This window comes from Calonectris borealis, chromosome 7 (assembly GCF_964195595.1).
Source record: "Calonectris borealis chromosome 7, bCalBor7.hap1.2, whole genome shotgun sequence".
In the NCBI taxonomy this organism is placed as follows: domain Eukaryota; kingdom Metazoa; phylum Chordata; class Aves; order Procellariiformes; family Procellariidae; genus Calonectris; species Calonectris borealis.
Window position 1 is genome coordinate 22571270 of NC_134318.1, and position 13460 is coordinate 22584729.

At 48.8% G+C, this 13460-nt stretch overlaps 1 protein-coding gene across 8 annotated transcripts in view; it reads left to right on the forward strand.

The window, feature by feature from the left end:
• Positions 1 to 164: 164 nt before the first annotated feature.
• Positions 165 to 13460, forward strand: part of LOC142084220 (NADH dehydrogenase [ubiquinone] 1 beta subcomplex subunit 8, mitochondrial-like) — a 44054-nt gene continuing 30758 nt past the window's right edge. For 4 of the 8 annotated variants that reach the window (XR_012674291.1, XM_075154533.1, XM_075154536.1 and 1 more), the window contains exons 1-2: positions 6810 to 6943; positions 11632 to 11720. Coding sequence is in view for 6 of the 8 variants with exons in the window: in XM_075154533.1 (XP_075010634.1) it covers positions 11642 to 11720 (79 nt within the window). In the remaining 2 variants the exon portion in view is untranslated. Of the gene's footprint in view, positions 329 to 498; positions 626 to 1240; positions 1341 to 2928; positions 3085 to 3793; positions 4027 to 6809; positions 6944 to 7117; positions 7482 to 11631; positions 11721 to 12484; positions 12897 to 13460 lie in introns of those variants that run through there. The other 4 variants (XM_075154543.1, XM_075154534.1, XM_075154535.1 and 1 more) reach the window with 4 other exon arrangements.

Below are 13460 nucleotides of genomic sequence, written 5' to 3' on the forward strand. Positions count from 1 at the left end.
TATCGCACTGGTGCCGTTTCCGTCCGTTAGCTCTTACGTCAATATTGTAATACAGCAGCCGATAATTAATGCCCTGATCGGGGGCTTTGTACCCTGCGGCGCAGGCGGTGGCAGGGGTCGCCCCGCCCCCTCGCTAGCCCCGCCCCCTCGCTAGCCCCGCCCCGAGCTCGTGCGTCCCTACCGGGCACCGTCAGCCGCGCCTGCGCGGTGGCGGCGATGGCGGCGGCCGGGCTCCGCGGTGTCCTCTGGCAGCGGGCAGCCGCCCGGCTGTGGGCGGCGCGGGCCGCCGCGGCGGTGCCTGCAGGGGCGCCCCCAGGGGCGCGGGCGGGTGAGCGGGGAGACGGACGCGGGGGGCCTCGGCCGGCGGCGGAGCGGGCGTCCTTGGGGCGGCGGGCCGGTGGTCCCGCGGCCGGGGCGTGAGGGCGGCGCGACCTCCCCAGCCTGGCTGCGGCTGCCGGCGGGGCCCGCGCCCACCCTGCCTTGTTGCTCTCCCGCCAGCCTCGGAGATGTCCAAGGACCTGATGCCCGGGCCGTACCCCCGGACACCGGAGGAGCGGGCAGCTGCTGCAAAGAAGTACAACATGCGGGTGGAAGACTACGAGCCCTACGCCGACGACGGCTTTGGGTGAGTGGCGGCGTCCCGTGCCCCTGCAGCCGGGGAGCAGGCCCAGGCTTTGCGGGGAGGAGCTGCAGGCCAGTAGTCTCTGTTGAACGCCTGGAGATGCTGTGCCGTGAGCGTAGAGCTTTGAAGCCATACATCCGTGTTTTAAAGCAGGAACAAATGGAATGAGTTGGAGGCCCGTGTGAATCAAGTACTGTATGAGAGACTTCGTGTGCTGTTGTAATGCAAGGCTAAGAGGGATGAACGGAAAGCCACCTCTGGAATAAAGATTTCAGGAGATGTTTAAATGTTGGGGAGTATTTTGACATGTGCAAAATGCTAGACAACTAAGGTTCTGTATTTCAGTTAAGCTCGCATTTTCTTCCAGCTAGTATAGCCCGAAAAGGCCACCTTGAAGAATGCTATTTGTTACAATGACTGGTATAAAGGTGACGATTGTTGTGCTAGTTGCATGTATGCATTTAAAAAATGTGTATACATAGGAGCTATAAAAACAAAGTAATGTTTAAGTCTTCCATTTCCATAGGCCTATCTTATACTACATTTTTGTCTCCTACAAAATGTATCTAAATTAATACAGATTTCTGGTATGTTTGGTTTTTTGTCTGTTTCTAACAGGTATGGTGACTACCCCAAGCTCCCTGATAAGTCTCTTCATGAGAGAGACCCCTGGTACCAGTGGGACCAGCCAGACCTGAGGCATAACTGGGGAGAGCCGGTAGGAATGCTAGTAGCACTTTTCATTATGATTACAATGCTACTGTTACTAAATACTAACATACAGATCTTGGTAGTGCTTTCTGTTTAATTCTTTGTGTAATTGCATCCCCAAGTGCAGGTGTGTGTTGCCTATACAAGGAAGGACAGTCAGTTTGAGGGAAGCTTAGGCTATGGCCATCAGGGTAAATATTTTGAAAGTGCTGAGGAATGTTAACGTCTTATTACAAACTTAAGTTTCTCTGTAGGACTAGGAAAGTCTCATCCATTTTCTTTGCCTGATCTGACTCTATGAGAGCTCAGTTCAGAATCATTTAGCAAAGAAGCCATTGTTTGAGTAAAGCCCTTTAAGTACAACCGAAGTAGCTGTCGCTGCTTTATTACTCCAGGGTTGTTTTGGGATAGAATACAAATAAGGAGGTTTTCTCTGAAGAAAGTCTGCAAGATATCCTTAAGAGAAATGGATGAATAGAGCACCTGTGTTAACTTTCAAAATCTAAGTTCCTCAAACTCCTTGTCGGGAGTAACTTTTCAGTTAGTGCATGGTCTTTCTGTGAATAACTGCAATCTAGCTGTGATTACCGAACTTGGTAATTGGCTTGAGCTCTCCTTACTAAAAGTAGAGCTTGTGTAGGCATGTGTGTGTGATATATCATATTATAAATATGCCAGAGCATCATAGCATGTGTACCACAGTAAAGTGCATGTTGTAATGACTGTAGAAGCACGTGAAAAAACCCGTGGTGATTCTGTGTTGTTGTGGTGCTCGGTACAGGAAGGCTTGTATGGGTACCTTGCATGTGGGGTTGGCAGTGCGGGACCAAGTGGAATATACTGGTGCATTCCACTGTCAGCAGATGCCTCTGTTTAGGCAACTGATTTCTGCTCAATCTGACTCTGTGGGTTTGATAGCAAACGGTTCTGTGTGCAAAGGGGAAAGCTGGGGAGCTAGAGGCAGTACTTGAGTTGCAAATTAATGAGTTATCTGCTTTCATTAATGTGAAAGGAGACTATAGGCAGAGCATGCTTGGGACTTCCCTATGTATGCTTCAAGGCAGAAGCTTAAATGCCCTTCTGCTTCAATCAGGAAGGGCATTAGCTTGTTACCAGCCCTGCTCTTGTCATGGAGTAACAGCGGCAGGTGCTCTACCTGTTTTGAGGGACCAGCTTCCAAGTGGCAGGTGGTTTCTTCTTTGTTTGAAATAACAGTGCTACTTCTGTTTGGATATGTGACTGAACTTCCGTAAATGAGGGTACCGATTTATACCATGCCTTTTCAGCAGTGCTGGGGAACAAATCTAAGATGGTGTGATTATGTATATAAATAAAAGCTGCTGCTATCCTATAATAAAGCATATTGCCTGGTATAAGCACAGGATGGAATTTGGAGTCTTGAGTTTTACAGTAAGTGACAACTTGCTGTGACTGTAGGTAAATCACTTATCTCCTCTGTGGCTTTATCTCCACTTGCGAGGTGGAGATGAAACAGCTTCTGGCAGTTTTGTGAATGCTGTAAAGCACTTCTTTCCTTGATAAAAGCAGCTTGAGCACTGTTGGTAAATGTGCAACCGTTTTCCTTTGTTCTTTAGATGCACTGGGACTTTGACATGTATATTCGGAACCGTGTTGATACATCCCCCACTCCAGTTCCCTGGCACACCATGCGCAAGCACTTCCTTGTCTTCTTGAGTACCATGCTGATCATGTTTGGTCTTGGAGAGATCTATCCGTCTTACAGGCCTGTGGTGAGTGACACCCTTGGGTAAAGGGAGGAAAAGTAGCTGTGTTTCTTGTCACTGCCGATGCCCAGAAGAGTGGTTTTGCTAAAGCTGAGTGATGAGTGTGAATGCAAAACCCTGCTGCTGGCAGGGGATGGTCCAAGGGATGTCCTGTGGCCTTATCCAGCCTGAGTTGTTCTGTGGTCTGGCTTGGCTCAGCTCACAGGTTCTGTTTCATGGGGAGCAGTTGCTGTTCACAGGAAACTAACTTTAAGCTATGCTTCTTACAGTATCCTTCTTTGGTCCAGGTATTCTTCCCTGTGTGCATCTGCTCGAGGGAGATGCTTTATCTCTTCTCCTGCCTGTATTTTTAGTTACATCTCATGATCTGGATCATTTGGAATATACTTCTGAAAAATATGTCTGAGTACACAAACAGCTTTTGCACTGTATTATCCTCATGCTGTGAGATTAACTGTTGGTTAAGATTAAATGCAAGACCACCTTGATGTTTCTGTCAAAGGACATGGGTTTATACAAAGAACTCTTATCTCTGAATTTACTTTCCTTGTACTCTAATATTCCTGCTGAAGCACTTAAGAAATAGAGATTTAAGTCGTAAATGACAAGCCTTGATTTGGGTGGGGGTGGGATGGGATAAAACATCCCCATCCCCTTACCCCTTCATTTGCTTGGTGAATGTGATGACTTTGCCACTCTCTCTCTCTCCTTGTAGGGACCGAAGCAATATCCCTTCAATGACCTGTATCTGGAGAGAGGAGGAGACCCCAATAAAGAGCCACCAGTGGTGACGCACTATGAAATCTGAAAGTTGTTGAAGTGCTGTGTTTCTCCTGTGTCAGCTCTGCTGGGCATGGCATCTTCTCTAGTGTTCACCGTGGCATATGTTAACGCTTGTTCTTCAATGTTCAACCACTAACTGCAGTGAAATATATCGATGATAGCTACTGTGCTAGTTGTCTTCTGTTGGTTTGAGAAGGCTGAACAATGGCAACGAAGTTGAATGACCTTTGCCATTTTTCTAAATGGGCTAGTATCTGTGGGGCAAAGTTCTGAGTGCAGTCCTAGGACTGCTCCTAGTTTGTGTACCTTGTGCACAAATGTTCCTTAGCTAAGCCTGTTTATGTAGGAGATACTGCCTGTTACCAAATGGCTTACTGCAGGTGCTGCTTGGAGTTGAACTGGAGTGTCATCATTTAATGTGAAATGACAGGCAGAACCAGACTGGCAAGTGCCAGTGTTTGGGAGCCTCATACCGTGTGAATAACTGTCTGTCCTTGCTGGGATTTGGCTTTGATCTCTTCCTGATCTAGATGCCCGCTTAAGTGAAGGTTGCACAACCGGTAGGGAGCACTAGTGAGGCACAGAGCCTTGCAGTGCATTGCTTGAAGCTGACAGCAGAGCTGTGGACAGCAGTGGTATGAAAAGGCCAATGAGCAAGTCCAGCTCTAGCCAGACCTGTTCTGCTGTGCCTGGGCTTTGGTCCAAGAGCACAGATGCCCATATTGCTCCCGCACGGCCTGAGCTCGTCTGCCAGGGTTGGAGTTACGTCTGACCCATGAAGTCTGCCTGTCTTGCTGCAAACCACTGGTTTAGGGCCTCTGGCTTCATCAGCAGTTTGCTTGGGAAAGTTATGCATACAATTTTATTAAGCTCCTAGATTTTTCCAGCTCCACTCTTCCCTTAACATAAGTTTTTCCGCTTGTTACTGGAGGAGACAGTACCTTCAGTACTGATTTACAGTGAAAGTTCTCTCAGCTTCCCTGTGCTACGTCTGAGACCCTGCTGTTTGGCTGCAGGAGTGGATGATCACAGAGGGCTTGGGTTCTTCTGGTTGCTGTGCTCTGCTCTCAACAGAGAGCATGACTCAGTTTTGTGCTTTAAGAGAAGCAGGTATTTGAAGACAGTGATTCATGATTTTTCAATCTATAAAGATTTTTAATCCCATATTCTAAAGGACAGTTAGCTTGATCTCTGTGTAGGGATTTCTGTAAGGGTGTATGTTCAAGGGAATTATATACAATCATTAAGGTTGGAAAAGACCTCTAAGATGGAGTCCAACTGTCAACCCAACACCACCATGCCCACTACACCATGTCCCTAAGCGCCTCATCTACTTGTCTTTTAAATACTTCCAGGGATGGTGACTCAACCACTCCCCTGGGCAGCAGTTTCAATGTTTAAGCACTCTTTCAGTAAAGAAATTTTTCCCAATATCCAATCTAAACCTGCCTTGGCGCAACTTGAGGCCATTTCCTCTCGTCCTGTCGCTTGTTACTTGGGAGAAGAGACCAACACCCACCTCACTACAACCTCCTTTCAGGTAGTTGTAGAGCGCGATGAGGTCTCCCCTCAGCCTCCTCTTCTCCAGACTAAACAGTCCCAGTTCCCTCAGCCGCTCCTCATAAGACTTGTGCTCTAGACCCTTCACCAGCTTCGCTGCCCTTCTCTGGACATGTCCTTCTTATAGTGAGGGGCCCAAAATTGAACACAGTATTCAGTACATGATTGAATGCTAAGACATACAAATATGTACGTGTAAATATAACTAACCTCTTTGGAGGTGCTGAACGTTCACCATTCCTCCTGGCTTTTGTAAGCTGTCACCTTCTCTTCTAGTTACAGAAATGCTTACTTTTAAAATACAGACAATGATGTTTTACTCCAGAAGGGTTTTTAAAGTATTTTTTGAGCTGTGGGGACCTTGAAACTGAATTCTGTTACGAAGTGTTACGCAGGGGAAAATACTCCTTAGGGGGATACTCGAGTAAGAATTACCATTCTGTAGCAGTTATGTCACAGCACTATATACAATGTTGTGAGAATTGTAAGAGTCTTCAAGTAAAATGAAAATGATCAGAGCAGTGATAGGAACCTTATCTTGCTGTATGTAAACTGATAATACAGTTGCACAGAGGCAGGTTGAGGCCCATCCAGCTCCTTGTACAGCATACCACACGGCTGCCCTGCCCCAGCATTGTTTGCTGCCTTCTCCTTTGGGGACTTTCACACCTGGTCAGTATCTAACCAGTAACTTAAGGATGTTTTTCTTCGTGGGGAAGGCATAATGCATTGGGCAGAGAATATGGCTCAGAAATCCTTAAAAATGGGGTTTGTAGCGTAGGCAAATTTTCTCAACACAGGAGAGAGGTGAGGGAAGAAGGCCCTTCTTTTTCCTGGCAACTAAAATGCTTTTAGGAAAATACATTCCAAAGCCGTGCGCCTTTCCCTTCTGCATGCCTTCTCAGGAGGCTTAAATCTGTAGCTGAGGCAAAGTTCTTCTGAGGGGAGTGGCTTCAGAGGCAGCAGACCCTGGCTCCAGCTATGGTGTTCCTTGGCCTCCAGCATGAACCATTTTGGACTAGTGGATGGAGCAAATTCAAGTATCTTAAAAACAGAAAAGGTGCCCAAGAGCCTCTTGGTTTGGGAGCCCCGTGCTGAGCCCCGGCTAGCTACCGAGGCCCCCGGTCGTGGTGCCGCGGCCGAGGAAGAAACACCCCGACCCTGGTCAGCAAAGACTGAAGGCAGCTCCCCACACACTTTCGGGACACACCCGAAGGGCGGTAGTGGCCAAACCCCGCAAGGGGACGGGCTCCCGCACCCTTGCCGGCGGTGACGGCTCCCGCCCAGCGCGGCGGCCCCTCAGTGGCGGCAGCCCCCGCCGCCGCCTGAGGCTGGCGCCTGCGCAGGCGCGGCGGGGTGGGGCGGGCGGCGCGCGCTCCCTCCGGCGCCGGGGGGGCGGGGTCACGGGCGGCCCTTCGCGGGCGGGGGCTTTTCGGCTCCCGGCGGCCACCGTCGCGAGGGCTCAGCTGCGGGAGCCGTTCGGGCTTGGGTCGGCGGCGCGGCGGGGACGGCCAGCGAGCCGGTAAGGGCCGCCGCCCGCTTCCCCCTCCCTCCCCCGCCGCCTCCGCTCCGCTCGGCCTGACGCGAGCGGCTGCTCCTGCCCCGGCCTTCCCGCCCCTCAGCCCCGCCGTCGGGGGCAGGGGCCCGGGAGCCGCCCCCGGGCCGGCCCAGCCCCGCCTGCGGCGCCCCTGCCCTGCCGCGCCCCGGGGCCGGGCCCCTCGCCCCCGTCCCCTCCAACCCAGCTCTGCTTTGCTACCCTGCCCGCCCCGGTGTCGCTGTGCCGGCTCCGTCCCCAGGTCCCGCGGCGCTGTCCCTACCCCTCTGCCCCGGGAGCCCCCGAGCTGGTTTCCCCGCCGCCGGCGGGCCGGCGTTTGGGCAGCGGCAGGCGGGCAGCGCCGGGGGGGGGCTAAGCTGTTTGACCTGGGCCGCCGAGAGGCCTCTGGCGTAGCTGAGAGCCTGTTTGTGACACGCGGTGTCCGAGGTCAATGCTTTCTTCCTGGACCTTCCCTCTTTTGGACTATCACACGGTGTAACGCCGTTGTGCGGAGCAAGCTGGCTAGGTACGTGTATGCGCACTCCCACCTGTGCAGTGCTGTGGCACTTAACAATAGCTTTTGAAAGTGCTCAGAGCACAAGAAGTTTCTTTATATGCCATGGGAGCTGTCATGGAGGAATGTGCTGAGCCCTGCCCTGCAACAACCCCACCTTGCAAACGCCAGCGATTAGCTGAGATTAGTGTCCCTGTGCCTTCTGCCTTCTGTAATCGGGGTTTATAATAAGCACTTATGAGAACAGCCTGGCTATAGGCTATTGGGGAGCTGCGAAAGGAGAGTGTCAGAGCAATGCAAAGGGAAGGGGCAGTACAAAGATTTTAAACTGACACTGGGATGTGGAGACTGTAGGACAGTTTGTGTCTTAAGCATTCTGTCATGGCTGAGAGGCCTTTTTCAATTATTAGGGTGGCTGCTTGTCACCTGGGTGACCTTAGACAGATCTCTTCTGTTCTGCCCAAGTTTCACCTTTAGCTAAGGGGGGTCAGGCTGTCGGTTCCCTTTTGTGCTGTGTTGGAAGTCCAACATCAGCAGAAACATTCAAAGAGGAATGGTTGGGTGCCCAGTGGCAGGAGGAGGATTGGGAAAGTCAGTAGGAGGGGATTTCTGATTGACAGTATTTGGGTGGTGCAAGAGAGACAAGGCCTCATTAGAGTGATACCGGGGATGATTATCGTGACAGCTTTGAGGGTCAATTAGCTGATACAACAACAATCACGGTCTTTTACAATGTACTCTAAAGCCACAAGTATTTCAAGTTAATGTAGGTGAGGAATTTTTGCCTCTGTCAGCATTGTTTGCATGGTCCATCCTGATTTGAGAAGATGTGCTTTTACTTTTCACTGTTTAGCTGTGTGCTCTCCATTTCCCAGTGGTGGGGAGGGCTCTGACCTGCTGGGTTTTGCTTTGCAAACACTGTTGCTTTTTAAGGACACTGTGCAGGAAACCATGGCTAGGGGAGGCTGCGGGGAAATGCTGCTTCTGTCCTGCGACCCCCTTTGGGGCTGAGATTCGTTAATACGTCGGATCTGTAATCGGATGTCTGTAGAAGGAGGAGGAAGAGGAATTGTCATGATTAATTAATTAGAGGTCCTGAGAAAAGCATGAGCTTTCTCAGAAGTCTTAGATGATATTTTGGGACATGACAGCAGGTGGCAACCTCTCCCTAAAAATTCCCCTGTGGAAGAGTTTAATACTTGTGAATTTTTCTCAGGCAGCCACAAGAGGTTGCTAAAGAAGGGCTTTTTCCTGCTTTAAGGATCGTGAGTCCTGTCCTGGGTATAGACATGCACAGTGTATAGAAGGATTCTAAGAGTAAGACTCAAATCAGGCTTTTTTTTCCCTTCCAAACTCAGGGCCCATTGACTTAAGGAGGAGGTGCTGCTGCATCCTTGCAGAACCTCAGCTGCAATGGAGCTGAAGTGATAGGAGGTGCCTAAGAGATGGTGTGATACTGTGATCTTTTGGCTTCTTACGCATCTCCTGTGTGCCTTCTCAAGTCTGTTGGCACTACTGCTGCTTTGTCTTGGGGACCAGGGATACAGTGTGCCTGCTCAATACCTGTGATCCAGCACTTCTACAGTTGTTCTGTCGGTATTGAGCCACTCTAAATGGTGCCTTGTTTGCTTTCCTGTGTCTAGCTGAGTTACCATGGGCAAGAGACTTTACCTTCACATTCTGTCCTGGCTTAAGTTTGTGAAAAGAGAACAGTAATGTTGACTTTCTTATGCAAAATGCTCTATTGACAAGAAAAGCTGGACAATTGATCAATACTGTTCTGCACATTTTTTGTGGCTTATCTTTGTTTGTGTGTTAAATGCAAATTGTGCCAGCCATGCAGTCAGTCCAGCACAGAGGGTCAGGAGTGGGAGCTTGTACCATTCACCTAGCTAAGTTTGTGACGGTTGTGCTCTTAATTGTTTCCTTACCACTTAATTTACTAAGAGGAAGAGGTCTCTTGGCCCTTGTCTAATAATGTTTGCAGGGGAGTTGCCCTCTTAAAAGCCAAGAAGCAGTGAGGCCTGTATGTACAGGCTCCTACAGGCTTAGGAGCCTACAGGCTCCTACAACTGATGGATTGTAACTGGAGGAGGAAGAGGTAAGAAAGGGAATGGTAAGGAACGTACCGGCTGTCCTGCTCCCCCGCATCAGTGGAGTCAGGTAGTGCCTTGTGCAGTAGGCTGTTGCTAGCAGGTTCGCCTGACTCCTCCTGGGGATATTTTCATTCCCTCCGTGCTGATGAAGGGAGGAGGCCTGGACAGTGTTCCCGCACTAGTATGGGAGATGAGTTGGCAGAGATAATGTGATGGAGCCCTAACGAGCACCCCGCAAAGTACGTGCTGGAAGATGGGAAAGTAAGCTTTAAAGGTGTGTTATGGTGATGAGTAGGAGATGACCCTTCCACTTCTGTTCCTAGGCTGCATGAGGAAATAGTTGCGCTTATTTTATTGTACAAGAGTTCTGTTCAGATTCCTCTGGGCCTCAGCTAAGTTGTGGTAAGATTAATGTGAGAATAGCAATAGGCAGTTTGAGCTTTGGGAGATACTGCTGCAGACTAATGCTAAAAAGCATTAAATAAATTCTAATCAAACAGCATATCCTTACAGAGCATGGGGGAGAGAGAGGATGTCCTTATCTTCTGACTGGTGGTGGAGAAGAAACCCTAAAAAGGGTGTGGAGTTATTAGCCAGGAGGTCCAAGCCCAAGAAGTAAAGCTGGCCAGATTTCCCCTTGTGTGGGCCTCAGGAGGCCATAGCTTCATATAAGCCACAAGATGACAGAAGGCTGTTTCAAAACAGGGTGGTTGGTTTTTTTTTCTGATGGTTTGATCAGTCAGCGGGCTTGCCACAGCAAGCTACCTTTATGAACTTGGTTACGAATAAGCATCCATACTCTGGCCAGAGTAAGGCCAAACTCTGAAGCACTGACACTTGTAGCCCTGCATCTGAACAGAGGGCTTCATGACCGGTTTAACTGTCAGCCCGGCTAACACAGTGTCAAATGACCGGGAGAGTTAATCACAGCGAGCTGGCAAGATGCAGAGTGTTTTGCTGTGCTGCCTGCTGACAGTTTTACTTTATTCAGCATGATATCATCTTAGCGCATAGTTAGCAGCTCTGTTCAGCTAGAGTTAAAAGACTGCACTGCAGCCAAGCTCAAAAGGTTTAGGAACTGCTCATGAGAGTGACCCAGCTAGCCTGTGAACGATATGTCCACACATCATTTATGTTGCTGACATGCCTAGAAGGCCTGGGCATAGTCTGGGATGGAGAGGTGCTGGGTGCTTTCTCCTCAGCAAGAATCCTATGTGGAACAGTAATTTGTACTTATATTCAGTTTTGCAGCCTCCTGGCTGCCTGCTGTTGATGTTTGACTTTCAATTATCCTGCTACATTATTGCCCAACTAATCTCTCTCCAGTGACATGGGGAAGTTGTGTTCCCGTTTTACAGGTGTCAGTTGATCTATCCAGAGTAGATAAAAAGAATTGTTGTAAGAGCTGAGATTGAAATCCAGTAGTTACTTCTGGATCGCTGCTTCTCACCTTCTCCTATCATTTACAAACTCAAGCAGAAAATCAAATGATTTTTTCCTTTCGCTTCTCAGAGGAGCGAGAACAAAGTACATGAACTGAATTGGCACATGATAGCATTGCACTTTGTTTTCTGTTGCCACGTCACTTTTCTGCTTGGAATTTAGCCTGCCCTGAGATTCCTTCTGCTCCCTTCTTGCCTATGTATATACTGACATCAGCTTGTTCAGAAAGAGCAACTGCTTTGCAAATACATTTGTTTAAATTAGTTTCTGCAGCTGATTAAAACCAGCCTGGACTGAAGTCTTGAGTATGTTGTCTAATTTAGATCCCCTTCCTTTTTCTGAAACTCTCCTGTAATTGGGGTATATGAAAAAGAGAGCTCTATATGAAAGAAAATCTGGGGTCAGACAGCTGGGATTGTGGTTTTTTTAATGAATTCTAAAATACCCTAATTCGTTCCAGTAAAACTGTATTCACTACCTCAGGAAGTACCAAGCAACTTTCCTCTATTGAGAGCAATTTGTTCTTGTGGTATCTTGGTAAGAGGGATATTTTGTTACTGGTGTGATTACTTTCGTGTTGACTTTATCTGGTTATTCTAACCACTGTGTGAAATTTCTTCCAGGGTGTAGAAAATGAAGCTAAAGGAAATTGAGCGAACAGCTGTCCAGGCATGGAGTCCAGCAAACAACCACCCCATTTACCTAGCAACAGGTAAAGTTCTTCACAATTCGTATTAAAGTATGAGTCACAGAGAGATTTTATGTAGAGTTGTATTGGTTTTAACTTTCAACAATTCCCACCTTAATAATCTCTGGAAAACTTACAAGCAATATACCGAAAACGTTACAGCCTTTATTTTTTTTAAAGTGACCGGTAGAGGATTACTTTTATGCCCAACTTTGACATCTTAAAGGCCAGTGATTTTTCAAAGGGTGAATATGTGGCTTTTTTGATCTAACTTCTAATTAAGTCTGTATGAACTCCAACACCTGCTTGCTATGAAAAATAAAACAAAATCAGGTTACGTACTTGGTATGTCTGTGGGAAAAAAAAAGTTTATTCTAGTCATGTTCATTTAAGCTCACTTTTACTTTTGTTGGTCTTCAGCTGTTATCGTGTGGCTTGACAATCAAATATAGAAACCTCTTCTCCCTAAAGTTGCCTGTTTCGGTTGACATTCAGTTTTCAATACTTCTGCAAAACTTTAAATTTGCATTTTGTTGATATTACTCATTATTCACTATTGTTATAGTAATTTTATTTCCCGAAGCACAAAGTTAGCCTGTTCACTGAGTTGGCAGTAGGTGAGTTTAGTGTCTGTGTGGAACTGACAGCTTGGGTTCTTGTATTGGGTTTGTGTAGCAAGGTTTTGGTAGTGGGAGGGCTATAGGGGAGGCTTCTGTGAGAAGCTGCTAGAAGCTTCCTTTATGTTCGATAGAGCCAATGCCAGCCGGCTCCAAGACAGACCCGCCGCTGGCCAAGGCCGAGCCCATCAGCGATGGTGGTAGCGCCTCTGGGATAACATATTTAAGAAGGAGGGGGGCGGGGAAACCTGGGGAACTGCAGCCAGAGAGAGGAGTGAGAATATGTGAGAGAAGCAACTCTGCAGACGCCAAGGTCAGTGAAGAAGGAGGGGAGGAGGTGCTCCAGGCGCCGGAGCAGAGATTCTCCTGCAGCCTGTGGTGAAGACCATGGTGAAGCAGGCTGTCCCCCTGCAGCCCATGGAGGTTAATGGTGGAGCAGATATCCACCTGCAGCCCGTGGAGGACCCCACGCCAGAGCAGGTGGATGCCTGAAGGAGGCTGTGACCCTGTGGGAAGCCCGTGCTGGAGCAGGCTCCTCGCAGGACCTGTGGACCTGTGGAGAGAGGAGCCCATGCTGAAGCAGGTTTGCTGGCAGGACTTGTGACCCTGTGGGGGACCCACACTGGAGCAGTCTGTCCTGAAGGACTGCACCCCGTGGGAGGGACCCACGCTAGAGCGGTTCGTTAAGAACTGTAGCCCGTGGAAAGGACTCACGTTGGAGAAGTTCATGGAGAACTGTCTCCTGTGAGAGGGATCCCATGCTGGAGCAGGGGAAGAGTGTGAGGAGTCCTCCCCCTGAAGAGGAAGGAGCGGCAGAGACAACTTGTGATGAACTGACCGCAACCCCCATTCCCCATCCCCCTGTGCCGCTGGAGGGGGAGGAGGTAGAGAATTCGGGAGTAAAGCCGAATTCTCTTCCCGGGAGTTAAGCCCGGGAAGAAGGGAGGGGTTGGGGGAAGGTGTGTTAAGATTTATTTTTTATTTTCTCATTATTCTACTCCAATTTTGATTGGTAATAAATTAAACTAATTTCCCCAAGTCAAGTCTGTTTTGCCTGTGACGGTAATTGCTGAGTGATCTCCCTGTCCTTATCTTGACCCACAAGCCTTTTGTTATATTTTCTCTCCCCTGTCCAGCTGAGGAGGGG